This window comes from Trypanosoma cruzi, genomic scaffold (assembly GCF_000209065.1).
Source record: "Trypanosoma cruzi strain CL Brener 1047053516271 genomic scaffold, whole genome shotgun sequence".
Taxonomy (NCBI): Eukaryota; Euglenozoa; class Kinetoplastea; order Trypanosomatida; family Trypanosomatidae; genus Trypanosoma; species Trypanosoma cruzi.
Window position 1 is genome coordinate 20,960 of NW_001849384.1, and position 26,981 is coordinate 47,940.

The 26,981-nt window shown below is 46.5% G+C and overlaps 9 protein-coding genes across 9 annotated transcripts, besides 31 other annotated features; all 9 read left to right on the plus strand.

The window, feature by feature from the left end:
• Positions 1–1,717: part of a sequence feature (heterozygous, Esmeraldo-like haplotype) that runs on past the window's edge.
• Positions 109–156: a sequence feature (AT_rich).
• Positions 475–502: a microsatellite.
• Positions 504–2,729, plus strand: Tc00.1047053506147.100 (hypothetical protein, conserved; the record flags this gene model as incomplete). Its single annotated transcript, XM_812502.1, has 1 exon — positions 504–2,729. One exon carries the CDS (start codon positions 504–506, stop codon positions 2,727–2,729), a length of 2,226 nt encoding a protein of 741 aa, XP_817595.1.
• Positions 1,718–1,922: a sequence feature (haploid, Esmeraldo-like haplotype).
• Positions 1,923–1,997: a sequence feature (areas merged during assembly that could not be assigned to a particular haplotype. This can correspond to areas where the two haplotypes were merged or to regions with more than two copies in the genome that were merged during assembly.).
• Positions 1,998–2,307: a sequence feature (areas merged during assembly that could not be assigned to a particular haplotype. This can correspond to areas where the two haplotypes were merged or to regions with more than two copies in the genome that were merged during assembly.).
• Positions 2,308–7,620: a sequence feature (heterozygous, Esmeraldo-like haplotype).
• Positions 2,753–2,784: a microsatellite.
• Positions 2,812–2,848: a microsatellite.
• Positions 2,885–2,939: a sequence feature (T-rich).
• Tc00.1047053506147.110 (hypothetical protein, conserved) lies at positions 3,414–6,620 on the plus strand (the record flags this gene model as incomplete). The annotated part of the gene is made up of 1 exon (XM_812503.1): positions 3,414–6,620. The coding sequence occupies one exon, from the start codon at positions 3,414–3,416 to the stop codon at positions 6,618–6,620; it is 3,207 nt and encodes a 1,068-aa protein (XP_817596.1).
• Positions 6,677–6,696: a microsatellite.
• Positions 7,024–7,072: a sequence feature (T-rich).
• Positions 7,116–7,163: a microsatellite.
• Positions 7,351–7,383: a microsatellite.
• On the plus strand, positions 7,457–8,212 carry Tc00.1047053506147.120 (hypothetical protein, conserved; the record flags this gene model as incomplete). The annotated part of the gene is made up of 1 exon (XM_812504.1): positions 7,457–8,212. The coding sequence occupies one exon, from the start codon at positions 7,457–7,459 to the stop codon at positions 8,210–8,212; it is 756 nt and encodes a 251-aa protein (XP_817597.1).
• Positions 7,621–8,544: a sequence feature (areas merged during assembly that could not be assigned to a particular haplotype. This can correspond to areas where the two haplotypes were merged or to regions with more than two copies in the genome that were merged during assembly.).
• Positions 8,248–8,289: a microsatellite.
• Positions 8,433–8,459: a sequence feature (AT_rich).
• Positions 8,545–9,053: a sequence feature (heterozygous, Esmeraldo-like haplotype).
• Positions 8,581–9,036, plus strand: Tc00.1047053506147.130 (hypothetical protein, conserved; the record flags this gene model as incomplete). Its single annotated transcript, XM_812505.1, has 1 exon — positions 8,581–9,036. The coding sequence occupies one exon, from the start codon at positions 8,581–8,583 to the stop codon at positions 9,034–9,036; it is 456 nt and encodes a 151-aa protein (XP_817598.1).
• Positions 9,054–9,246: a sequence feature (areas merged during assembly that could not be assigned to a particular haplotype. This can correspond to areas where the two haplotypes were merged or to regions with more than two copies in the genome that were merged during assembly.).
• Positions 9,247–26,981: part of a sequence feature (heterozygous, Esmeraldo-like haplotype) that runs on past the window's edge.
• On the plus strand, positions 9,433–11,031 carry Tc00.1047053506147.140 (hypothetical protein, conserved; the record flags this gene model as incomplete). Its single annotated transcript, XM_812506.1, has 1 exon — positions 9,433–11,031. One exon carries the CDS (start codon positions 9,433–9,435, stop codon positions 11,029–11,031), a length of 1,599 nt encoding a protein of 532 aa, XP_817599.1.
• Positions 11,382–11,403: a microsatellite.
• Tc00.1047053506147.150 (hypothetical protein, conserved) lies at positions 11,463–13,238 on the plus strand (the record flags this gene model as incomplete). Its single annotated transcript, XM_812507.1, has 1 exon — positions 11,463–13,238. The coding sequence occupies one exon, from the start codon at positions 11,463–11,465 to the stop codon at positions 13,236–13,238; it is 1,776 nt and encodes a 591-aa protein (XP_817600.1).
• Positions 13,273–13,304: a microsatellite.
• Positions 13,815–14,849, plus strand: Tc00.1047053506147.160 (hypothetical protein, conserved; the record flags this gene model as incomplete). The annotated part of the gene is made up of 1 exon (XM_812508.1): positions 13,815–14,849. One exon carries the CDS (start codon positions 13,815–13,817, stop codon positions 14,847–14,849), a length of 1,035 nt encoding a protein of 344 aa, XP_817601.1.
• Positions 14,892–14,918: a microsatellite.
• Positions 15,137–15,199: a sequence feature (T-rich).
• Positions 15,351–19,124, plus strand: Tc00.1047053506147.170 (hypothetical protein, conserved; the record flags this gene model as incomplete). Its single annotated transcript, XM_812509.1, has 1 exon — positions 15,351–19,124. One exon carries the CDS (start codon positions 15,351–15,353, stop codon positions 19,122–19,124), a length of 3,774 nt encoding a protein of 1,257 aa, XP_817602.1.
• Positions 19,203–19,231: a sequence feature (AT_rich).
• Positions 19,272–19,787: a mobile genetic element.
• Positions 19,434–19,455: a sequence feature (AT_rich).
• Positions 19,541–19,569: a sequence feature (AT_rich).
• Positions 19,619–19,646: a microsatellite.
• Positions 19,937–20,019: a sequence feature (T-rich).
• On the plus strand, positions 20,037–26,750 carry Tc00.1047053506147.180 (DNA polymerase epsilon catalytic subunit, putative; the record flags this gene model as incomplete). The annotated part of the gene is made up of 1 exon (XM_812510.1): positions 20,037–26,750. The coding sequence occupies one exon, from the start codon at positions 20,037–20,039 to the stop codon at positions 26,748–26,750; it is 6,714 nt and encodes a 2,237-aa protein (XP_817603.1).
• Positions 26,765–26,808: a microsatellite.

Genomic DNA, 26,981 nt, shown 5'->3' on the forward strand with positions numbered 1-26,981 from the left:
CACTTTTTAGTTTTTGATTTCCCTAATGGCTCCTGCTCTGCGTGTGCCTTTTTTTGAATGAAGCACCCACACTGCTGCAGTATTCGCGCGACCGCATCCAAATGACACTTAATAAATTATATCTATTACTTTTTAAAATATTTGTTTTTTTTTTTTCTCCACCCCACTTGTCCTTCCAAAGACAGGTTTTTGCACCGGCCGTTGATGCACCCGGTTCATCATGTGCAGTGTCATGTTTGGCTTTATCTCTTGTTTTGGTCATCATGTTGAACTTTTTAAATTTATTGCTGCTGTTGTTATTGATGTTGCTTCTGCGAGAGGAGAGGGTGTCGCACAAATAACACTGTGCATGGTGTGGGGCGACGACGAAATACATATAGAGGGGGCATTTTTTTTTTTTTTTGAAGCGTGAAGCATAGAGGAAAAAGAAAGCGAAATAAGGACAGTTAATTTTTTCTAGTCCATCTTTTTGCGTATATATATATATATATATAAATATATAGATGAACCGCAGTGGCGATGCGATTGCGTTGCGTGACACGGCAGCGTACAAGGATTTTTACCGTAGCCAACTGCATGATATGTCGACAATGAGCGGTCCCTTAAAGGTGGCGGCAATGACGTCTTCAATGTCGATGGGAGCTGCAGGAGCTGCAGCAGCACATCCGACGGCAGGATCTGTGGTTTCTGAAGACACTGTACTACTTGAACTTCTTATTCCTGTGTATCTTAAGCTGGAGGATCGTGAAGAAGTGTGTCGCGAACTTGGTGTCTTTGTTCAGACGGGGCGTGGCGGGGTGAATGGTCTCTCACGAAAGGTGTGTGTGCGTTTGACGGACCCTGCGGATCCTTTTTTTCTGTTTGAACTAGAGCTTCTTGAGGATGACTACGGTTCATTCAAGCAAAGATTGGAGCTTCTTGTAGACTTTAGTGGGTTTCCGCGGTATCTTGTCTCCATGTTGAATGGCATTGTTAACGGAATCACACCGTATGCGGTTTGTTTTGTGGTGGACAACCGGGACACGCTGCGCGGGACGTTGCGGGTGCTTGAACGGACGGAATTTCGTACGGTGGAACACATCTCGCTTCTGTTGTTGCGACAAGGCGATGCAGGACAGAAACGGTACCTGGCGGAGCGATTTCAACACTTTGAAAGGGCGTACATCCGGGAAGTGGAGGAGCATCGCTCCGACTCCGCCGCGGCAACTGCGAATATCGAATCCTTGAAAAGTGAGGTGGCGGCGTTCCAAGAAAAATGCGACACGCTTCGGGAGCAGTTGAGGGTGGAGGTGGCGAAATCGGAAAAGAATCAGTTGGCCAGCGTCAGCCAGCTGCGTGGGGAACACGCCAGCGAAGTTCTGCAGCTCCGCAATTCGTTGGAAAGCGAACTCCGTCGTATAACGTGCAAAGCAGAGGAGGTCCAGGCGCAGCTTATGGAGGACGTGAGGACAAAGGACAGGGGGTTGCAGGAAGCCAACCAGCGCGTTGCTTTGCTGGAGTCGTCTGTTGCAAAGCTGCAATCGCAGCTGCGAGTTGCTGGAGATAAATGCGATGCCCAAGCGAAGGAGCTGGAGGAGCTTCGCTCCTCTAATCATGAGCTCCGGGACTTTCGCTCAAATGCCACCCGATCCATCTCCGACAACGAGCTTAACTGCGTCAAACTGCAAGAGCGTCTGCGTGGCCTGGTGCTGACCCTGAAGTCACGAGATGAGGAGGCCCAGTCGCTGCGGGATCAGTACCAGAAGCAGGACAGCTACATTCATATCCTTACCTCGCAAAATGACCAGCTTACCGAACAGAACAAAAAGAACGAGGTGTCATTAAAAAAGGCACATCATATCATTTCTACCCAGTTAAGGCACATCAAAGGGGCGAGGGAACGTGAGCGCATGATGCGTGATCAATTACGCAGCCAAGAAGCACTACTGCAAGAAAAGGTGGACGCTATTGCCCGACTGAGAGATGAGTTAGCATCCTCAGCAGAACGTGGGCGAGTACTTCAGAATAAAAACACCGAACTTCGCGATCAGTTAGAGAAGACGGATGCTGCACGTGAGAAACTTGCACAGGAGTTGAAGCAGAGTCAAGATGCCCTCATCCATCTTCAGAGAAGCACCAGTATAAATGGACGACACTGGTCAATAATGTCTAACAACAACACCGGGAATAACGTCAACAGTGCTCTTGGCGTAGGAACGATTAACGGTTTTGGGTCCACTTCACATGACATTTATCACGAGCTTAATAAGAATGCCATCACAACCGTACGAAATGCGGGTTGGTTGCCATCTCACGGGTATACGGATGCTTCTAGTTTGCCAGAAGTACATTCCCAGCGTGGAGTAAATGGAAATGCCAGCAATCCTCAAGGAGCATTGGTGGGTGAAACGAAAAATGTGAGTAGGGCTTCACATGATCTTCCAAATCCGGTGAACAACAAAACGGCAAATAATTTTGAGACGGAGGCGGAAAGTTTCTTTGTTAATAGTTTGGCAAAATTGCCTACCACGTCCGGGAGTCAAATGGTAAACGGTAAAAGCACGCGTCATCCTTTGGATACTACAGCCGTCAATGTGGCGTTGAATTCGAGGAATCAAGCGTTTGTCACAAAAAGCTTTTTTAATGATGGTGGAGACAATGCGAACTCCACAGCCAATACAGCTTCCTTTATGGAAAAACCAACGGCAAACTTAACAAAAACAGCAACAGTACCAAGCGCCTACTTTTAGTGAGACGTGCTGTTACACCAATTACACATACATACATTCATATATACATATATGCTTGTATCTTCTCTTTTTGGGCTGAGAAATTTTTATTTTTATTTTTATTTATTTATTTTTTTTTTCACTGTTGTGGATGAGAGGCTCTTTCATAGAAGATATATGTATATATCTATTTGTGTTTTTATTATTATTAATATATTTTTTTTTTTTTTTTGGTGGAGTGCCCCCTCCTGTCATTCTTTTCTTCTGTAACAACCGAAGGAATTATTGCGTGAAGAACAAAAAAAAGAAAATTATTTGGGGGTGGGGCCCGAGTTGCTGTCCTCGTTATCATTGTACGAGTGAGCCCTTACCCCTCACTACCCACACGTTAGGGGACTATGACATAGAGAGTGGTTGCGATACTTTGTATTCTTTTTGGCTGTCCGTATATAAATATATATATATACGTGTGTGTGTCTGTGTGTACTTTTTGCTTCTCAGGTTTGTTTGTTTGTTTATTTGCGTTGGATACATGCATGCAGGCATAAGAAGACGAATGATATTTGTATCACCCCAATCTCTTTTGCTTTTTTTTGCTATTCTTTCCGTGTCCCTCGCAGGTGGGTGGTTGGAAATAAATATTTGTGGCAAAATCCCATCAAAACAAGGAGAGTGAAGCAAAGGAGACAATTGCAGTCTGGCGGAATGAAACAGGACACTTACCACAGTCCAGCAAGCATCCACGCCGCATTACGGAATAGCAGACAAGAATACGGCTGGACGAAGAAGGAGACGCGCGGTTTAGGGGCGAGTCCGTCTTCCTGGAGTCGTGATGCACACGAAACCCCAAGTAAAGGTTCCGGCGGTGGCAGTGGCGGTGAAAAAAGATTCTCTTCTGGGCTATTTAGAAATGATAAAAGAGCCATCAATGATGATGCATCCTTTCGCGTGGAGCGCATAGATAGTGCTTCATGCCTGGCGTTGGGCGACGTGGTTGGATATGAATTTGTCTCAGAAGACGGAAGATGGACTTGGTCTATTGGCACGGTTATTGCATCTGGAGATGGCAGTGACGATACCATCGGACATGTTGACCGTAACAGCACCGTGAGTGAGGATCCCATTCTCGTTTCCCTGGCGTGCTGGAAAATTGCACCCGATACACAAGGCGATCCCCCGACTTGGGCGGGCAAACATGAGGATCATGAACAAATTGATGTCCGTCGAAGAATGGAGGAAATTGAGGAAGAAAAGGCCGAACTTTCACGACGGCCGTGCATGGAAAAAGTTATGGAAGCCGAAAGGATTGCCGAAACCGCTCGGGAAACGCTACGGTTGGCCGTTCGAGGTGAGCGGAATGTGCTACGGCAGATGACAAGGCCCCCAAATGAGTTGCGATTGGCGGTGAATGCGGCATTTTCACTTCTCCGTATTGAATTACTAGTGGAAAAACCCGAAGACGAGTGGGACCACATGCGACGAGTTTTATGCTCTGATTCTTTTGATGAAAATCTCTCAGAAGCCGATGCGTCTCGATTAGATGAGGCACAAAGCGAATTTATCAAGCAGCGGTTTTTAAATAATCCTCTTTTTACATATTTGCACATGAACGCAACGAGTCACATTGCGGCACTTATGCAAAAGTGGGTGACATGCGAAGTTCAGCTCTATGAATGTCGCAAAGAACTTCAATTCACAGAAATGCGTTTGGCTGAGTTGAGTCAAGAGGCGATGCAGAATGAGAGGGAGCTGCGCCTACATCTCAACTCCAAAGAACTTACAAGGACAGCCAGTAACCCATACGATGAGGAAAATGTACGCTACGCGTTGCAGTCCTTTCAAGACCTTGGCCAAGTTTCTTTTTCGCGAGGCGATGAGGCGACGATTGTCGTACGCTCGTCTGTATTCTGCAAGTTTGTTGCGTCCACTTCTTCCCCCATTTCTACCCTTGACAGCATGACTATTCATCGAGATCGTCTTGCCTGCATCCGTTCTGCTGCATCTGGAAAGCAGAGACGTTTGCCATTTGGTTCTTCTTTTAGTGAAGCCGATTATCCAGAACGAAGATATAATCAGTCGCGTGATGCCGTATACCAGACGAAATTGCTGTATGAGCAGTCAATTGAACGCGAACGCATTTTGGTACGTGAATTGGAGCAGCTTTATGAGAAGCATGTTCGCTACACCATGGCACAACACGAAATACTTTTTCGATCTACCGATTTCGCCGCCAGTTCCTACCGCTACAGCAAAAGGGATGCTACGCGGCTTACGGTCGCTGAAGATCGAGTGCGGGAGTTAGAAGAAGCGCTCCGACAGGAGGGAGGCAAATTACGCACTCTTCAAATGAACCACGAGAAGGAAATATGGCGGATGCAGGAAGAAGCAAAGCGACGGTCACTGGAAGCCGCTCAATACATATCGGATGAAGTGTCCACGATACGACTCCAACAAGTTAGCTTACAAGGTGACGAGGAAATTGGCCGATTGCAGTTGGCTGCGAATGAGGCGCGGAGATGGTCCGCACTTCTTTTGCTCGAAATGAGAAAGTCCAAAGACCTTGTAATTGCGGACATGCGTCAAGAGTACATTCGAGAGATGAATTTGCTGCGTGACGACCTTTCTAATCGTGAGAGGCGTCAGGTGAAGACAATAAAGATTCTTGAAGACTTGCTTGCATACAACGGTGAGGGGAGAGAATACCAACAACAGGAAATGCAGCGACGGGCGATCAAACGTGCGCTGAAGACGCTTTGTGGTTCAATGTCCACTGAATTGTCGTCGGACTCATCACCGAGACATTTTTCAAGAAATCCGACGTCATCTCAAGGGGCAACGTCCTATCGTCTTCCTGTTCGCAGTAACACTCCGGCAAGAGGAATATCTAATTTGGAAGCCACCGTGGAATCGAGGGAATTGGAAGAAGACAATGTTGTTATTTTGAAGGATCGTCTTGTTGAGGCCGTTCGTGATCGCGATTTGATTCACGAGATGCTTATGCAGGAACAGAGGAAAAACCATTCATTGGAGGAGGAGAATGCTGTGCTGAGATCCGAGCTGGATCGGGAGATGCAGGAGCGTGTGGAAGTTGAGAAAACGGCTCAAAAACTACAAGATGAAATTGCGGCAATATCGGGATCTGTGCGTTCAACCCCTAATGGATATATTAAGAGTGGTTCCGATAATGAGGAACTCGGTTTGCGGGAGGAGATTGCGAAACTGCAGGGTGTCATTGCGACATACGATGGGCAGTTGGATGAACTGCTGGAGGCAGAGGGAATAGAGAACAAAGAGGCCCCATTCCACTCTCTTCGAGAGTACATTGCCGAGATAAAAGCTTCCTGTGTGGCTATGCAGGAGGAACGCGATGCGCAGGCTGCTGACGCCAAAATGTTGGAGTCCTGTCTGAAGACTGCTGCTAATGCCTTGGAAGATGCCCTCATTCACGATGAACGGTGGCGCCCCCACATCACGGATTCCCACCACACCACGTGGCACTGGAAGAAATTTGATGGTTCCGGTTGGGATCGGGTTATCGCAGAGACTCCTGAGGCGCTTGAAAAGGCACTTGTGCACGGTATTGCTGCCGCGTGCCATGTACCAGAAGAGTACGTTTTAAATCTTACATACCATGATGAGGCGACGTGTCTGTATGCCTCTTTTGACCTTCGTCATGATCCAGCCATATCAGATGAAGATATTATGTGTCGTTTGGAGGAGTGCAATTATTACGAGTTGGAGAGGTTGTACACGCACCGGTTTTCCCCGGAGGAAGGCATCGACTCCTTGAGGAGAAAAATGCGCGAAAAGGAGGAGGAGTTGCAGGAATTACGCGCGACCATTGCGCATATGCGAGGTGATTCCAAACCACCAGGCAGCGGGCGATCCAAACGGCATTTATTGGGGGTATAAAAATAATGGGTCATGCTATTTTGGGCTATGTGGGGTGTGTGGAAAAAGAAAAGAGAAATAATAATAATAATAATAAAGAAGGGGGGTGAAAAGATTTTATTTTGATGATCATGATGGGGAGCACTTTACGCATTGAGTGTGTGTTGTATTGTGCCGCATGCGCACGGCTGATCTATGACACGAGGAAAAACAGAAAGAAGAGAAAGATCTGGGGAGATAAAGGGAGTAACAGTGTGGAATTATTTGTGTAATTTTCTCCTCTCTTGAAACACACTTTTCATGCCCATTTATAATGTTGTGACTGTGTCTGTGGCATCTTGACAAGGGAAAACACTGAAAAAGTGGAGAGGAAGAGCGTGGTGTGGTGATATGTACATTTTTTCTGTATGCTTTTTAAAAAAATTTATTGTTTTTGGATTTGTTTTCTTTTTTGTTTTTCCTTTTTTTATGTTATATTATGTATGATCGGTGACTTTGCGTCCATTTCTTGAGGCATTTTGTTGTTGTTGTTGTGTTTTTGTTTGTTTTTTGTTGTTGTTTTTGCATGGGGGCTGGGCGTTTTTTTCCTACGGTTACTCCTTGACGGTTTCATGTATGTATATATTTGCAACGGCTTTGCAGATGTGCAACAGGAACAATTGAATATTTATGTTTCGTTCTAGTTTTGATCACTTGTGTTGAATTCGCATATACCTGCATGCGTGCATCATTCTATTAATCCGTTTCCTTTTTGTTGTTGTTGTTGTTGTTGTTGTTTCTGTTGGCATGTGGCAAGAGAAATTAAAATTGTTGTGCGTGTGGTTTACTGTTACTTCTGTTTTGTTAGCAAAGCATCAATGAGACGCTGTGTGTTTTTCGGCCGAGGCTTGCGCACCACCACTGCCGCTGCTTTCGCCCTTGTGGACTCTTTTGCACCTTCCTTCCGTATGCAGAGCAGTTACGCTCAAAGCGCAGAGGGTCCTGCGTCATCGTCATCGTCATCGTCGGAGGAAGAAAATACGTCTCAGGAGAAGGAGAAGACGCATGCGGAAACAGATGCTCTTGGGGCTCCCCGTACGCCGGGCAAACGCCGAAACATTGTTGTGTTGAGCAACACCACCAAGGCTGTGTATATTCACCCGATGAATCATATAGCCTCTTGGTATTGGTTCATAACCGATTTTCATAAGTGGTTTGTCGGTATCGTATTTCTTTTTGTCGGATCACAAGTGCTTGCACGTTACCGCATATCAAAATTGCAGACAGTTGTGCAGGCACAGCTGGGAGAAAACCTCCTTGACCAGCGTACGCGAGACCTTTTGGGTGACATTGAGGTGCTGCGGCGAAAAGATCCTGTTCGGCTAGAGCAGGAGGCTAATGTGTACCACGAGCAGTTTTGGAAGCGACGTGCCATTGCCGTTTCAGAGTCACGAAACGAAGTTCGCAGAGTGGAGTTGCAGCGCGGCATGTTGCAGGGTCAGGCAAGAGGAACCGACATGACGGAGTGGCTAGGGGCCAAGGCGAAGGACGATGAGGAACGTGAAGTGGCGCGACGTACACAAGACTACATTCAGGGTTTTCACCAGCACCTCAAATCGAAACGTCTTATTTGAAAAGAGGGGCCTATATATATATATATATTCTGTGTAAAAAAAAGAAAAAAAGAAAAAAAGAAAAAAAAAAAAAAAAAGGAGGGGTTGCATTTGTTGAAAAATCAAATCTTGACTTTTTCCCTTTTTTTTTTTTTTTGTCCTCTCTTACCACCATGCCTACTTCTGATGTGGTGTCGTTATGGGGATTACGTGTATGGAGTTGGATATCGGAGACACGGTCATTTTATTTATTTTTATTTTTTTTTTTGGCTGTGTGTGGCTCTCGACCTTTGGTGCACTTTAGATCTATTGAAATTATTATTATTTGCCTTTTTTTTTTAATTTATTGGGTAATTTGAGTTACATGTATTTTACTACAATAAAATAGGATGGTGAAGCTGCTTGGGGCGGCGAGTATTGTGGCCACCGCTGGCGGCCTTATTGCCGGTGTGATTGTACTGGCGGTATTTTTGTTTACCTGTTGGGGCAGTCTCGTCTCTGCCGTCTTGGCATTCCTTCCTGAGGGCTTCTTGGCGTCACTGCCACCGTCGTCGAATTTTCTTTTTGAGACTATCCGGCTCGTATCTTTTGTGGAGACGGTAAAATACATGAGTCTGGCGAACTACGTGTGTTTTGCGGTTTTCTTAATACTTGTCCTCCTCCTCAGTGCCGTGGAGGAGGCGATGATTACCGTAAAGGAGGCGATTGAGGAGAAGGCAAAGTTGCCGTCGACGGAACTTGTCCGGCAGATGAACGGAAAGTACGACCACGCCTTGGCCGTGAGTGGCAACGCATACAAAGTAAAACAGGTGCGTGGTGGGAGACAACACGAAAGGAAGATGTAACGCAACCGCCTTAACCTCAGCACCTAAAATCAAAAGGAACCTTTCTGTCTGTCTCTCTCTCTCTCCCTCTGTGTGTGTGTGGAGGTGGGGGGGAGGAACCCGTGATGCCAACAGGGTTTTTTTTTGTATCGGGCAAACAAATAGACACACACAAAAAATGAGGGGCTGGAGAGGGCAACAACAACAAAATGAGTTTTTTTTTTCCCCCTTTTTATCACGTTGTTTTTTGTTGCTTCGATCCATGTGTTTTTCTCACTTTCACTCACACATATGCACGCATGTGTGCAATAATCAATCACTCGCAATGACAAGGAGACATAGATTGACAAATTTGAAGAGTAAAAATTAAGGATAGGAGATTATTGGACAGGTGGGGTGGTGGGAAGAGTCGTCGCGATGCAGCGACTGGCGACAAGGGGATTTATTCGTCCCACAGAAGTACTGCGTCGACGTTTTGTGCCCCCGTGGGAGCTTGATGGCAAGTCCGCGGACGAATTTTTTTCGGGTCTAATGCAAAGTACGAACCCAATTCAAACACGCCGAAAAGAAAAAGAACGTCATGAAGAGGTGGAGAAAAAATCCGTTGAGGAAGCGCCATCGCCCGCAGAATTGCACCGCATTAAGGCAATTCATGCACACAATGAGTTGGTTTTGAATCAACGAAGAAACTTTCTTCCGTACGGGGCAAATCCAGTTGTTTATTTTGAACGCAGTCAGATGGCGGCACTAGGCGAGTATGAAATGATGTTGCAGTCATCAGGTGTTGCGGCAAATAACGCGAGTTACTCTCCAGAGGTGCGGGAGATGTTGCGAGCAGATTTGCATCAAAAGTTGCCATACAGATATGAGTCTTACGTTGAACCCCATGGCGGTCAGGCACAGTGGCCCTTGCATGGCTCTGCTGGCATTGTTCTCGACATTGACGGCGTGGTTTACCGATCACATAAACTCATTGAAGGCTCAGACACCGCAATTCGTAAGATGATGGAGTTGCGTATTCCGTTGCTTTTTATGACGAATGGCGGTGGGATATCGGAAGAAGAGAAGGCGAGGGAATTATCACAGCTTGTTGGATGTGAAATTGATTCATCACAAATTCTTCTGGCCCATACTCCAATGCAGCTGCTTGCACCCATGTATAAGAATCAAAATGTATTGGTTGTGGGCAATCCGCGCTCTGCAGAGGTGGCGAAGATGTACGGCTTCGATCATGCCATCTCCGTCCTTCAATTTCAGGCGGAACATCCAGAGTTGTTGCCGTACAAAAAATGGGGTGATCTAAAGAAGTGTGAACCCTGTAGCGTTGCCTTTCCGGAAATAGCGGCCATCTTTGAGTTCACCGACCCAGAAGATGTCTTTAGTGACGTGCAGATCATGCTCGATGTTCTGCTGTCACCACGGGGACAAGTTGGACGCTATATATCAAGCACACAGAGTGTGCCGTATTTTCTCTCAGCGGATGACTTGTTGTGGGCGACGGAGGCCCCACTACCACGACTTGGTCAAGGAGCCTTCCGTGAAATGTTATCTGCCGTATTTGAGAGTGTTACGGGAAATGGACTACAAGTAACCACATTTGGAAAACCGCGCACGATAGCCTACGCATTTGCAGAACGTCGAATGGAGGAGGTGAGCGCGAAGTTGGGTTGGGATCCGAAGGCTCTCCGTGCAATTTTCATGGTGGGTGATAATCTTGAAACAGATATTCTTGGTGCCAATGCGCGGGGTGGTCGCTGGACTTCAGTTCATGTTCTTTCAGGCATCGGTCTTGCCCCCGCCGCGCGGCGTACGCTCTCAGAGAACGATGTAGAGCTTGAGTGGTTGGAAGAGCATGTCACCAAAACGCCTCATTACGTTGCGCCCACGGTGGATCATTTCTTTCGGGAACTTCTGGCATTCCCGGAGTCCGCCGTGCTGCAGAACAAGAAGCCCTTCTATGGGATGCCGAACCCTGTAGATCTCCGTGAAACTTATAACTTTCCAACGATTAATTAAAAAGAGGGGAGATTTCTCCCTTGTTGTTCGGTTGACATTGATGCATGTTGGGCACATGCGTGAATAAGGATTTACATGCGATCTAGAAGGTGTCCGGTAGGGGGGACAAGCCGTTGGTGCAGTCCTTTATGATTTTTTTTTTTTTTTTGCGTGTGCTTTTGCGTTTGAATTGTGATTTTGTCGAAGGAAGATTGTATGCGTCTGATATCATTTTTTCGCTCTTGTCATTGTTATTGCGAGGTCTTCCTGTTTTTTTGTTTTTTTTTCCAGCCGTCCCTTCCAGGAAGGAAGTGGGTCTGATGGCGTAACGCGTTTTTTTTTTTTTCTTTTCTTGACTTCCTTCTGCTTTATTTTATTTTTATTTTTATTTTTGCTTCAATGGCGTTTCTTCTTGTATGTACGGCGCTAATGGTGATCAAGCACGCTTTTAGATGGCCGATGCGCAGGGTGCAGGGGAAGCGCTCTTTAAGAACCCGCAGTTCATGGAGCTCTTCCAGCGAGCTCTGGGGGGCGAAGAAAATATTCGGGATATGCCCCCCGAGGGCGATCCGCGACGAGAGAAGTGGCTGCGTGACATCCAGATGAGGATTCAGGAGGAAAGCCGAAACGCCATGAAGAGTAAACTGGAGGCAATTCAGAGTGATGAGAACGGTCAGTGGATGTATGTCCTACCAGAGCCGGGGTTCTGCGTCAAATGCACCACGTCTGGAGGTGGAAAGATCTTTCTCAATGTATGCCAGCATGAGCGTATTGCCGAACCCATTCCAATGGAGGAAGATGAAAAGACGGATGAGATAAAGTTTAAGATTCCACTGAGTTGTGGCCAGGCGCGGCCGGGTACAGACAAGAGCGGAAAGCCGTGCAAAGTTTACGATGTCATTGTGAATCCGTCGACTGTTCAACGGTGTTCCAAGGATCATGAATTCCGCTGCTTTGTGGTCTCACTGTGTATCCACTGGATCAAGCAGAAGTGTGAGCCCACGCTGAATCATGAAGAGTACAGAAGCATGAACTTTAAAGTGAAAGGGGATTTAGAACCGCAACGGATTCGGTTATCAACCGCACCCAAAGGGGCAAATGCCATGGGGGATGAGATTCGTCTTCCCAAGGACAATAGCGCGGCATTGCCCCCAACAACGGTGGGCGGCCGCGGTGGCACAGGAAAACTCATACAAGAGGTGACGAATCCCGCCATTGCCTCGGATGCTGTTTCTTCTCCTCAAGCTGCGGTTCCAGCGACATCGACAACAACAACAGCAGCGGAGTCCAGTGCAGCTTCAAAAGAGGAAAGAATTGCCCCTTCCTTAGTGAAGTTGCAAGGTGAGGGAATTTACGATTGGTCACGGCATGTCAAGCCGGTGCTTAACCCCTACTTTCGGGAAAATATTCCTGCCACTTATGCCGTAGAGGTCTGTATTCCGACGGTGACGTCAATTGCAGAGGTGGAGGTGCGAATTACCCCCCGATCTATAGAAATCAGCTATGTTGACGCAGAAGATGGTGCACCCTTTTTGAGCATTCCGCTCGATTACCCCATAGACGAGGATGCACCCAACGCCAAGTTTGTTCGAAAGACGCATATGCTTAAAATGCAACTATTAGTGAAACTTCCGGACGAGACGAGCGAGCCTGCCACGAAGGCCGACCGTGACGTGACCGAAATTGAGGAAGAAGAAAACCGTCTGGCACGTGAGGAACGTGAAAAGGAACTCGAAGAGCACAGGATACGCATGGAACGGATGCGAGAAGAAGATGAACATGTCATGAGGGAGCGGAAAAGCTATGTGGAAAATTTGGTAGCTGTTCAAGAAGGAATGATGCCTCCTAGTCTAAAAGAGGAGTTGGAAAAACTCCCTCCGGAGCAACTCCGTGCCATGCTGCAGCGGTTAGAAAACAAAACCCGCATGGGGGATTCCATTGATGAGATGCTCGAGAAATTTCCTGATTCCATGATCGATGCCATTAGTCGCTACATTCGTGACAAGTTGGGACTTGAACAGAGGCCGCTGCCGAGCGAGAGCAACAAAATGTTAAAGGCGGTGAATTCCGGGGCTGGCTCTCCGCCCCAGACAGTGAAGGATGTAGCAGGAGTCACAACCAATAACCCGGAACTAGAAGAAGGGCGTGTTGAATACAACTTTGCAAAGAGTTCCGAGAGGCTATTTGGAGTGGCGTTTCACAACCGCTACCTCTTTGCTTTGGACTGACACCGAGGAGAAGTTCTGACGTTGGGCTTGGCTCGTGTGTGTGTGTGTGTGTGTGTGTGTGTTTGTAGTTCTTTGTGTTAGGGCTTTTTTTTTTTTTTTTTTGATGGGCTATTTTCTTATTTATGTATTTATACAAATATATGTGTTTCTCCCTTTTTTGTTGTTGCTGATTTCTCTCACAAACGGCGATATATTTTCTCTTTTTCCGGCTCTATCCACTGCGAGAGAAAAGAGAGAAAAGAGGGAAACGAGGGAGGAGGAGGAGGAGGGAGACACGAGGGAGTGAGCGCCAAGAAACAGGTGCGGTGCGACGGGATGTGACCGTCCGAAATGAAACGAAGAATATTATATGAAGAAAGACTTCCTGCTCGATGAATGGACGATGCCCGAGGCTAGCGAAGCCTTCCTTCAATCTCTTGCCATCTCTCAAACAGAGAATTGCTTGTTATTCTTTTCCCTATAGCCTCCACACCCACTTCTTTCTGTTCTCATGAAACAAACAACAACCAAAAAAAAAAAAAAAGGAGGGAGGGACGTAAGCTGGAAGGGCAATTGAAAGGAAAGAAACAGGGAGGGATGCTGCGGCGAACACCTCTCTGTCATGTACATTTATTTACCGCGCTTGTTCCTGTTAACAGCGTGAAGGCGCCGCAGCTCGTCAGCGGGGAACATCTTGAGACGGCCAAGAAGGCAGTGATGGAGGCTGAGCCACTGATTGGGAGGGCACCGCTTGAGACCGCGTTTGATTTGTTAGCTGACATATCGAATTTTCACAAGCAACGAGAGTTGGATCGAGTATTGGAAGAGTGCATCACGTCATATCGCGCTGAGCTTTATAAACCTCTTGTAACCGATCCGTTCCAGCGGTTACAGTTGCACGAGGCAATAATGGCTGCTGGGTATTATCAACGGTCTGCCAGGACCAGTGTTCTTAAGGGTGAAAGCGTGAGGTTTGTGCTACACCACTACAACTTTGATGTCCGTCGCGATACGTCGATCACCCGCACTGTTCACAATACACTTTATGAATCACGCACCTCCACTCCAGAGTCAGACAAATTGCTTGGCGATCTTCTTCTTTTAGAGCGGCGTTTGTTTGGCCGAATGCGTTTTGCGCCAACATCAGGGAGGCAGTGGTTTGTGCTTGGACTGTCACTAGATGATATCAAAACAGAGGCAGACGTACATCGTGTGCTTGATATCCCTGTCGTAAAGGAGCATGGAAATTTCGAAATGCGCGAGGAAGACTCGGGAAAGCTTTGGAAAAAAATTATTGTGTTCCCAAGGCCCGAGCCGATCTCTAGTTTTTCTGAAGATGGTGATTTTGCTATGCCCGTTTCGGAGAAGGATCTGAGATTGGAGTGTCGGATTCAAAAGCCAGCGCCGCCCATGGAATTTTGGGATCGTGTGAAGGATACGCTGCTACGGTATTGGGTGATTTGGTTCTCCTTGTGGATAATGTTTTTTATGGTAGACGAGGAGATTATTACCGTTACGGCATTGATATTTTTGAAGTGGCGTCAGACGAGAATTCTTGAGGAGGAGGCGCGGAAGACGGGTGGAAAAGTGTACATTGCATCCGCTTCGGGCCGCTCCAGGGATAGTCTATAACTGTCTATGAGTCTTGGGAATGTGCTCATATATTTATATATTTTGTTGTTGTTGTTGTTGTTGTTTTTGCTTTTTTTTCCCCCCCTTCTCTCTCCGTCTCTGTCTCTCTGTGTTTGAACTCCCCGGGGAGATTGGGCGGACGGGTTGGAGTAAGAGTGAAATGAATGTCCGTGACAGCCACCGCGGTGGGAAAGAAACAGAGAGAGACAAAACGAAAGAAGGAAGGCATAAGGGTCTTTATGTGTATGTATACACCATGCGTAAACTTCTTGTATGCAAAATGGACCTTTTCTTTTGTTCTTTTTTTTGTTTATTTATTTATTTATTTTTATTTTTATTTTTTTTTTTTTGTGTGTGAGAAACTTTTTTTTTTTGTTCTTTACGTGCAGAGTAGAGGCGAGATTTCAATTTAGGTAATTTAAACGAAGACTGTAAAATAGGAATAAAGACCAAATCAAAGGATAACAAGGTGAAGATAATAGGAAGGAGGGAAATAGGGCAATGGCAAGATGTCCATGTACGTTTTCAGGCACGAAGTTTCTCGTGTTTGTTGTGTTCTTTACTATGACTTCTATTTTTGCCCCTGCCGCATACGATTGGGCTCGCATGCAACGTCGCACCAGCCTGCAGGCAATTCTCACAAGGATGCATCCTCATTTTATAGAGGTTAGCGTAAAGCCTGCGACTGAGGAATATTACAAACTGTGGAGGTATTATGACTTTGAAGCGGATAGATACAGAGATCCAAAACGTCCCGGTTTTCCTGCTGTGCCTGCTGTTTACGTTCACGGTAATGCCGGTTGCTTCCGGGACATGCGATCCCTTGGGCGATTTGTTGGGGAGTCGGTTTTGAAGCAACGCTATCAAAACGCAGCTCGTTCACAAGAAGAAGTGAAACGTGCGTTATTTGGTTTATACAGGCGTGAGGGGTTGAAGATGCCTACCGATGAGGAGGAAATTCCCAGGGATTTGCAACGGCGGGCTGAGGAAATGGTGATCGCAAGGACACCACTTCTGGGGGTAGAACTTTTTGGTGTAGACTTTTTAGAAGAGTCGAATACTCAAAGTGGCTTGTTGATGGTGAAGGAGGCTCGTTTTTTGAATTACTGCGCTCATTTTCTTCTGCAAAGCCTTCTGGATCACTACCGAGAGGTGCTTATGCGTGCTCCAGGCTCTTTGAGGAGGGAGGGCAATGAACGAACACCAATCCCAAATAGCGTGACAGCTGCAGAGTCCGAGTACCTGAACGGTTTGTGTAGTCATCAAAGTTATGAACGAAAAGGGTCGAACAGAGTTTGCTATGTAGCTAAAGAACAGATTCGTCGTTTCTCTTCTACGGAGCGGATACGGCGAGAAGTGGAACGCATACAAAAGGAAGGTATTTGGATTTGGACCGAATCGGTAGGTGGCCAAGTGGGTCTCTTTGCAGCAATTTTAAATCCAACGTTATATGCCGGATTGGCAATGGCTGGACCGCCAGTGCGCTATCCACCGTTCCTTTTTGACGCCGGATGTGTGAACTTTCACCGGCTTGTACATGATGCGGCGCTTATCCCCTATGCATATAATTTTACCCCTACATACGACTGGAACAAAAGCCTTGACGTCACCGATCCTGTCCAACTTCTCTGGAAGTTAAGTGAAGTTCCTTCGCACGAAGTAGCGGCCCGAGTGAGTCGTATTAGTATGGTTACCATAAACGGGGGTGCGTTGGAAGACATCGTCCCACCGCAGAGCTCTTTTTTATTGCGCTCCGTAGGGCGCCGTGCATCTTCGGAAGATCATCAAAGGATGCTGAAGTTGGCTCATATTAATGCGGCACGGCGAGATGTATGCACGGAGGAACTACGTGGGTGTGGCGTGTCACTTAGTCATCGAGGTCTTGTGTTTGCACTTCAACTGTTGGATGTTGGGGCTTATTCTTTGGTACGGGCATCGTTATCTTCGGAGTCAAGTGTTTTTTTGGGCGTTGAATCCACTTTTTCCTCCACGAGAGATCGACTATTCCCTACGGTGGTGGAAACTCTTCCCAAGTCAATTGATGCGTACCGCAATGATGAGTCTTTGTTTCTGCTTTCCCTGGGTGAAGTAAAAAAAGCAGAGAGCGATGAAACATTTTATCGCATGGGAAATACATCTTATGTGTTTAACAAAATGAAAAAGATTTGTGTGCAAAGTAATGATGTATTGAATTTACAGGACATCCCTACAGAAGAGGATGATGACACGGAGTCGTGGGAAGCGCTGCAAATTTTTATTGGGGCCACAACATACCCTCCAGAAGACGTTTATTTTCCTGAGCTGCGTCTTATTTATACGGGGGAGAAGGGAAAAGTTTCATTTGCGAACGTTAGCGCACGTGCCGCGACGAAACTTCACCTTCCCACGCGTCGGAAGGACAGTGTCGCTAAAATTGGAGAGGTGGTGCTAACAGCTATCAGTTTTCAAGTGCTGCAGAAAAGTCGTGTAGAGTCACCGGAGTGGGTGCGTCCGCAGTTTTGTTTTTTTGTAGATCGTGCGAAACTGTCTGAAAAGCACTTTTCCTTTGTTCAGCACGACAGGATTGACCCATCGAGCCAGAGGACGTCAAATGATACGTCCCGAAATGATGATCTTTTCCCTTTTATGGGAGGCGAACGTGTCTCCGTTGAAAAGCACGGGAGATTTGCTCTTGTTCGTAATATCTGCAGCGTGTCCTTGGAGACAGAAATGGTTGTTCATGTCAATAACAGAGCTGTTTTCCCCCATCTCTTGTGTGGTTCCTTCCGCTCGTTTCGCATTGCATTTCGAGGGACGGGAGGACTGGCGCCGGACGAACCGGAGGCTCAGCAACAGTACTTCTTTGGGCCCTATGAGGAAGAACGACACACATTCAATTATAGCTGGCGCCCATTTTCTACAGTACCATTTAACTTGACAAATGTTTACGTGGTGTACGTGATATCTGCAGAAGATCAGCCAAAAATTCATCTTGGGGATTTTGAATTGAGTGCATCTCCTCGCTGGAATGAATACCGCTACTGGGTATGGTGGTTTGGGCGATGGAGAATGCGTTGGATGGCTGTGCTATCAACATACTCTGTCTCGGGCAAGTTTGCAGGCTGTTATGTTCTTCTTTATTTTACCTTATACACATGTTTCTACACAAGTCATTTTATTGGAGAACGCAAAACATTATCGAAATTAGTTTGTTGTTGGTTTTGGAATGTGAGTCCTTTTTTGTTGGTTTTGTTGGCTACTATTCTCTTAGAGAATATTGGGTATACGGCGGCACGCAATGCATTAACCGTGTGTCTCAACGAGGATCCTCCACTACGCAGTGATGAAGAGCTTACGTCGATGATGGATATGCGAGAAAAAATGACTTTAATATTTCTTTATGCTCTTCCTCCACGCTATGAGGCTTGCAAGTATTCCTGGATACGCATGCAGAGTGTAGTTCCTAGTAATTTACGAATGGAACACATGTTGCACATAGTATGTGCAAGTTTTTTTGCAATTGTTTTGATTGTAGCAGAAATTTGTTTTTGGTGTCTTATGTGGCCGATGTCTTTACTACTTCGCATTTTTTTTAAAATGCGCCTACGCTCGAGTGTGCCTACTTGGCGGTTGGTGTTGTTTTGGTCCATCCCCATTTTCCTGCGCATAGCTATTCCATGGTTGCACATTTCCATTATAACGACAATTGCATGTTTCTTGTCATATGCCGCGTTATGGTGTTTTCCACATAATCGTTTTACCCCTGGCAATCCTCAGTATCGCTGGTTGTGCTTTCTGGTCGCCATGATGCTCCATTTTTCTGCTCACTTTGAGGGGTTAGTGCTCGTTTTGAGAAATTACTTTATTGTTTCGCCCGTGGTGTTAGCGGATAGTGAAAGATACAAGACCCTTCCAGAACACATCTTGGCTTTCACGGTGGTTCAGGGCGGATTGGGTGTCGTTTATGGCACGCTGCACTTCTCACTGCGTCACTTTGCCACAATGGATGCTGAAGCCGCAGTAAAGAAAAGGAATGGGGAGAACTTCATAGAAAATAAACTGAAATTGAAGGAAGGTGCAGATCAAAAAATTTCATTATCATACTCTCTTGGAGATATCAGTCGTTTTTATCCACGATTTAATAGAGGAATGATAATTTGTTCGAGGATTGTGCTTTTTTTTGCATTGTGGGCCTCGTTGGTTTCTGTACGACGACCGCTGGAAGGTACCATTGCCTTGTACGGTTTGTGTCTGACTGTAGTTTCCCTAGCACTTCGTTTGGCTCGCTTATGGTGAGGCTAGCTGGCGATGGAAACAGATACTCGCAAAAGCAAAAAGAAAAGAGAGAGAGCGAAGGAGGGGGAAAACGCGGTGTTTTTTTTTTTTTTTTTTTACTAAAATTACTCAAAAGAGGCCGGTTCTTAAGTTTCTTTCTCTTTTTTTAGGAGCTGTGTGAAGAGAAGGATCGCGGGAGAGCTGGCAAACTTAATTAATGCATATATGTATCCGGGTAAAACGAATGCAATCCTTTATGACACTTTCCTACCGTATGAAATTTGGGAAGGTCACGACTTTTAGGAGGAGCGGGGAACCGATAGCGGCCGGTTAATTATTTATTTTTATTTTTGCCATCCCACCCGCACTCTTTTGGTTCTTACCCTGCGGCGGGGTCTTGTGGCTGGAGGAGCCCAAAGTATGCCACTTCGTAAGTGATATAAATAAATATACAATAAATATATATGTATCCCATCCGAATAGGGTGAACGGGTCACAATTGTGGCTAACGGATGATATATATATATGATATATATATATATAAATGTGTGTGCTTACTTGCTGTTAAACTTTGAGGATATGGTAAATCTATTCTTATTCCATTTGCTTCTTTTCCTATTTCCATCTTGTTTGTTTCCTATTATTGATAAACTCATGATTCGGCCAGCAGCCCAGAAGATTATTCCGTTTTCTCTCTCTCTCTCCCTTGTGTGTTTGTGTGTGTTGTTCGTCTGCCGAGTCCATTAACGGACCATGAAAAGGCACTGCGATAACAAATTTGGAGAAATGAGACGAAATAATTTGCCGTGTGGATTTCTATTTTTGTGGAGCGCTTTTTTTTTTTTTTTTGTTTCTTTTTTAATTTTAACTTTTTATTTTGGCTTTTATTCTCTTTTTTTTTTTTTTTTTTTTTTTTATAAGTGAACGAAACACATGCCAGTTGCGCCCAATGAATGGAAGGGAATGGAGAGCGGCAGCAGGACCGGCTGGCTATTCAATTACCACCCAACGACGGTGATGGTGGCTGACGAGTCGTCAGTGGAGCGCCAAGGTGGATCGGGTGGGCGGGCCGCACTTGTTCTTCTTCTGCAGGATCATGACGGCGAAATATTTTTTGTGAATCTGTTCTATCGCCCCTACATTTTCGTCTCAGTGGTGGAAGGGCATGAACACGAGGTGGAGCTTGGTCTCATGTCTCTTTTTGGCCCGCAGCTGATTTACAACGTTGAAACGGTCGAAAAGGAGGATTTAGACCTTGTCAACCACTTAAGCGGTCGGCGGCGGCTCTATCTGAAGGTTGTTTTTAGAAACGTGCAGGACTTAACGGTGGTGCGTGGTCGACTTGAGAAATTTGTGAAGCGCAACGCCTCCATGGGGGCTACAAACCCGTTGCTAAACCCTTTTGAAGGATCACTGAGAGATGTGATGGCCAAAACATTTGAGGATGACCCGTTCGATTCAAACATTTCATCGGAGCGATGGGTTGACTGGGTGCAGGAGATGAGGGAATACGACGTGAAGTATCACATGCGGGTGGCCATTGATTTGGGCATTTTTGTTGGTGTGTGGTACGATGTCATTGTGCATGAAGGCGAGGCGAAAGTGACACGCTGTGATGATAGTGCGTATGCTCCGGCCATGCCGCGGGTTTGCGCATTTGATATTGAAACCACAAAGGCTCCACTGAAGTTTCCACAGCCTGAGGTGGATCAAATTTATATGATTTCCTACATGCTTGACGGACGTGGGTACTTGATTGTCAATCGTGATATTGTTTCCATGGACATTCATCCGTTTGAGTACACCCCAAGGCCGGAGTACGAGGGTATTTTTGAAACATTTAATGAGCCGAACGAAAAGGCCCTCCTACGGCGCTTTTATGATGAAATGCGGAAGTACAAGCCAAACGTGTACGTCACGTACAATGGGGACTACTTTGATTTTCCTTTTATTCATGCTCGATCCTTATTTCATCAGTTAAGCATGCGGGAGGAGATTGGCTTCACGCAGGGCGCTGAAGGTGCCTTTTTAAACCACAAGATTCCCCACCTTGACTGCTTCTACTGGGTGAAGCGGGACAGCTACCTCCCACAGGGGAGCCAGGGCCTGAAGGCGGTGACAAAACACAAATTGGGTTACGACCCTATCGAAGTGAATCCGGAGGAAATGTTGCCGCTGGCACAGACGAACCCGCAACAGATGGCATCGTACTCCGTCTCCGATGCGGTGTCAACATGGTATCTTTATCAGAAGTATGTTCACCCTTTTATCTACTCACTTTCTACCATCATTCCCATGGCTCCTGATGACGTGCTACGAAAAGGATCTGGCGGTCTTTGCGAGTCGCTGCTAATGGTACAGGCCTACGCAAACAATGTTATATTTCCGAATAAAAAAGAACAACAGTTGGAGAAGTTTTTTAATGGGCATCTGATTGACAGTGAAACATACATTGGTGGACGCGTGGAAGCTCTTCGAAGTGGGGTGTTTCGTAGTGATATTCCCCTCGGTTTTAATATGAATCCAGACATGTACCAGAAGCTTATTGATGATCTTGATGATGCGCTACGATTTGCTTTAGAGGTGGAAAATGACGTCAAGGTAAATGACGTGACGAACTATGAGGAGGTGCAGATGGCAATGAAAGCAAAGTTGGAGTTTTTGAGGGACCACCCACGCCAATCGAGTGAACCCATCATTTATCATCTGGACGTAGGCGCCATGTATCCCAACATCATCCTTACCAATAGACTCCAACCGTATGCCATTCCCAAACCAGATGTCTGTGCAGGATGTTGTTTTAATTCGCCAAACAACGAGCATCAGTGCAAACGAACCATGACGTGGAAATGGAAAGGGGAATTTCTGACCGCTAGTCGTCATGAATATCAAAGAGTAAAGGCTCAGCTGGAGAATGAATCTTTTGCAGCAGCCGCGATCCAGCAGGCAAATCTTTCTGCCGTTCAAAAGAAAACTTATGGCAACCGCAAAGGAAATGTCTTGGAGGGGACGACATTTGAGCGAAAGCAGCGCCCCTTTTCTCGAAGAAAAACCGATGACTTTAGTGGAGGATATCGACAAGAGAGCAAACACCAGCGAAAAGAAGCACGTAATGCCCTACTTTCAAAAGAATTTGAAGGAAAAGGCGGGAGTGGAAGTGATGACGAGGACGAGGAAGATGAAGAGGCAGGCGGGTTTAAGGCTTTTCATAAACTTCAGGACACCACCCAGTTTAATCTTTTGAAGAGGCGTCTTGCGGAGTATAGTCGGAAGGCTTACGGTAAAATTCATGAATCGCGTGAAATTTTACGCACGGATGTTGTATGCCAGCGCGAGAACTCATTCTACGTGGATACGGTCCGTTTGTTTCGCGATCGGCGTTACGAGTATAAAGCCGCCCTTAAGAAGTGGAAGAAACGACTAGACGCGGCCAAAGAAGTAGAAGAAGTCAAACTTTGCAAAAGTCGCTGTGTCCAGATGGAATCCCTTCAGTTAGCTCACAAATGTATCCTCAACTCTTTCTACGGCTATGTCATGCGGAAGGGCAGCCGTTGGTATAGCATGGAAATGGCTGGTATCGTAACATACCTTGGAGCTAGACTCATTCAGATGGCACGGGCACTTGTGCAACAAATTGGTGTGGCGCTTGAACTTGACACGGATGGCATATGGTGTTGTCTTCCCAAGGAATTTCCAGAAAATTTTATCTTTACGACCTCACATCCTTTAAAGTCAAAGGTGACAATTTCATATCCATGCGTTGTTCTTAACAAAATGGTGCACGATGATTACACGAATCACCAATACCAAACATGCATTGCCCCTGGCGTGTATGAAAAACGCAGCGAGTGTTCCATTTATTTTGAGGTGGACGGGCCTTACTTGGCTATGTTGTTACCAGCAAGTCGGGAAGAAGGAAAAAGCATTAAAAAGCGCTACGCTGTGTTTAATCCGGATGGAGGACTTGCCGAATTGAAGGGATTTGAACTAAAGCGACGTGGCGAGCTGATGCTTATTAAAGACTTTCAGTCGCAGGTATTTTGTCGGTTTCTTGACGGGAACAGTCTTGTGGATTCCTACGCCTCCGCCGCCGTGGTCGCCAACGCGGCACTAGACATGTTGTACTCAAAAGGGGAGGGTTATGAGACGGAAGAAATTCTTGAGAAACTATCGGAAAGCAGCAACATGACACGACGTCTCGCCGAGTACCCGGACTCACAGAAGTCACTGGCGCTAACCACGGCACGCCGCATAGCGGAGTTTTTGGGTCCACAAATGGTGAAGGATAAGGGATTGGCGTGTCAATTTGTTATTTCGCGTCTTCCTGCCGGTCGCCCAGTAACGGAGCGTCCGATTCCTCTCACCATTTTTCGTGCTGACCCGACATTGCGTTTGCACTTCCTTCGCAAGTGGACAGGGGACAACTCACTGTCGCTGGACGTTGACCTCCGTCAGCTGTTAGACTGGGATTACTACATTGCAAGATTCAACGCATGTGTGCAGAAGATAATTACGATTCCCGCGGCACTGCAAAAAGTACCAAACCCAGTACCACGTGTGCCCTATCCAGAATGGTTGCATAAGCGACTTCAACAGCAAAATTCTAGGTTTCGGCAAGTTAGTCTAACCGGGATGCTTGCAAAAATGAAGGCAAATGAGAGCGCCATCCCGGACGTGGAGGAGCTCATTCCACTCAATAAAGCGGGGGTACCCTGTACGGTGACGCTGGCAAGGAGGAATACGAAAAAGAATGGTGTGAAGGAAGAAGATTTCGAAAGCGATTGTGGAGAGGATCTCGAGAGTGTATTCGATGATGATGTCGATCGTATACGGCAGGAGGAAGAAGCACGGGAGGAGGAGGCGGTTGATGCCCTCAAAGCAAAGTACTTCTCCCCGAAGAGTACTGTTGCGCTGGACACAGCGTTCTTTACGGCTTCTGGTTTGAAGACGTGGCTGCAGCGTCAGAGGGACGCATGGACGCATCGTGCGAAACTTCGTCGAGAGATGCTGCTTGATGCAAACGATACCCTTCTTGTTGATGGTACTGCCGTCAGCAATCATTTTATTGATATTAAGTCCAAGGCACTGACAGCGACGTGGCACATCTTGGAGGTGCGATCCGATAAGGAAGAAACAGGAATGGTGACTGTTATTGCCGCACTTGAAAAAACGTTACATACATTTCGCTGCGTCGTCCCACGTCGTGTTATTGTGGATGCCACTCTACAGTTTCAGGCTCCTGGTGCGAAGGGGTTAAATAATGCTCGGATACTACCTCGAGGTCGTCTTGCAACAAATTTACAGCAGATTGACATTCCACCTGGATCTAAGGGGGAGCGTGTGCTCAATGCGCTGCTGAGTACGCGGGAGGATGTCCTTGCCGTTTACGAAAATCACATTACCCGAAGCGACACTTTTATTGAGAAAATTGGCTGCTGTGCAAACGTCATAGCGGACGTTCATTTGCGCGGTTCACGACGTCGGCCATCCATGCGAGACGTGTTTGAACTCGAGGAGTTGGAAAGTACGGCGAGTAGCAATTATCTTCAGAATTCCACCGATCGATTTGTTTTTATTTTTCATGTGGCTTTTGATACCCGTGGTTTGCTTGGCGTGGTCAATCACCACGCAAAAACGGCTGTGGTGGTTACTGTTCAACCTGCATCGGCACCGATTCCAACAATAAATTGGAGTTCTCTTCTTTTGGAGGTGACAAAAGCCATGAATGCGGCAGTGAACCCACTTGAATTTATGACGGAAGTTGCATCTGATATTACAAGCGCATGGAAACTTATTTACAGAGTCCTGATGGAAGTGATGGAAAGTGGGAGACCGCCCTTGTTTGCTGTTCTTGAGAGTGGCGTGCCGACTCTGCAGCTTTTAACGCAACGCTGTCTTCCTCAGTCACTGCCGTATTTGCGCGTGCTTGGTGCTGTGGAGGATGAACGACTGTTAGCAGATCCATTTCGTTGGACGCGTTTACTGGCGAAACGGCTTTTACAACGGTATTTTGCTTCTCTTCTTTGGATAGAAGAACGTATCGCATTTAGTCGACTTTCGGGTATTCCTCTCTGTAATCTTGCGCAGGACACATGTGCGCATGCGTGGGATGTCATGTTTAGTCGTTCACTTCACTCTCGCTCTCATGTCCTGTGGAATTCGCACGATATATCCATTGCCTACGAGGCTGTGGAAGAGCGTTCTCGTCAGGTCGTTATGCCGGGTGGGTACTTTTCATGGTGTGTAGAGTTTAGTTTAGCCAGGTTGGATGTGGTTGCCGTGTTATTCTCGCAGATAATTCAAGAAGAGGATGGCCTCAATGTGCACACTCTCTGCGATCGCGGTGTGACTACACACTTCAATATCTTGCGGGATCTTGTTTCAGATCTACTCGGTCAAGTGGTGGCAAACCCGGTGGCGGACGCCCTTCTTGCAAGCTTTGCACGCTGGATTCGTGACCCTGTTTCCTGTTGCTATGAACCTCGGTTGCTAGAACTTGTAAGTAAGCTTGCTCATCGAGCCCTCACCAATGTTCTTATCCGTCTGGCAAAATTGGGTGGACGTACCGTAAAGGTGGATGGGGATTCGATTGTTGTGCTTACCCCTAAGCATACCATTCAGGATGCAGTTAATTTTGCTCGTTACATGGTGGATTCGTTACAGGACCAACCCATGTTACTTCTCTTGTCTCTTCAGCCTATTCGATATTGGTGTCCATTTATGGTTCTTGACAAGCGAGATTTTGCATGCTTATGCCTTTCTAGTGAAGATGCTCTTGGTTTGAAGGAGAGGGAGCAAATGCCACCTGAAAGGCTGAGGGTTGAAAATGCGTTTACAATCTGGGGTAGGCTGCCCAATAAGGTGAAGAGTGTCTTTTTTCGGCGCGTTGAAAGCACACTACGGCTCATTGCAGAGATACGTGAAAAGGTGTTTCAGGAAATTCAAGCAGACCCCACGGTTGTTCTTGCCACCAAAAGTGAGCAAATCCTATTAAGACAAGTGAAGGCCTTTAAGGCTGCAATTGAGAATAAACTGCATGGTGAACTTATCGATGAGGTGCATGGACTCATGGAACGCAAAGACTTGTATGAGGAAGGTGAAGTTCCGAGCGGTGATACACCCTTGTCGGGTATTGCAGTGGCGTTGGAGTACACTAAGACCATTTGTCGTTTACTCGATTTATTCCACAATGATGGGGTTGTGGGGAAGATGCACAATAACTGTTTGCGCCTTTGTGGGGTTAGTCCCTTTTCCCCGTTAGCCCAGCTGATTCCAGATGTCGAAGCAGAATGTCGCTTGCTAATGGTGAGGTGCAGTTTTTGCAACCACGATCTCTTTCTCGACTTGGGCGTGCAGGAAAAACGTTTGCGCTGCGATTGGTGCCATGCGCCAATTTCCACATCCGCCTTGGAGTCCCACCTTGTGCGACGTGTCAACGACCTCGTTATGAACCATTTGCAGCAGGACTTTAAGTGCAGCAAGTGCAATGAGGTTGCGTCGAGCTTCATAAGTCAGAGTTGTTGCGGTCCTCTTGTAGGAAAAGGCAAGCCGATCGCCTCACAGCTCCAGGCATTGCGCAAGTTTGCCCTCATTCAGGACTTTCCATGGTTAAAAGAGAGCGTTGATTTGGCGCTTCGCTTCTCCTGAGTCAACTCGAACAAAGAGAGAGAGAGAGAGAGAGAGAGAGAGAGAGAGAGTGAGTGAGTGAAGAAGAATGGAACGAAAAGAAAACGAGGGAATGAGTGGGGATGATGGGAAATAAAAAGTGAGTGGAGTAACTTCCATAGAGACCGGGAAGGCTTGCCGCTGCTGCGGTCCTTTCCACATAGAATCACACGGCGTTTTGCATCACGATGAAATCATGAAACAGGCATAAGC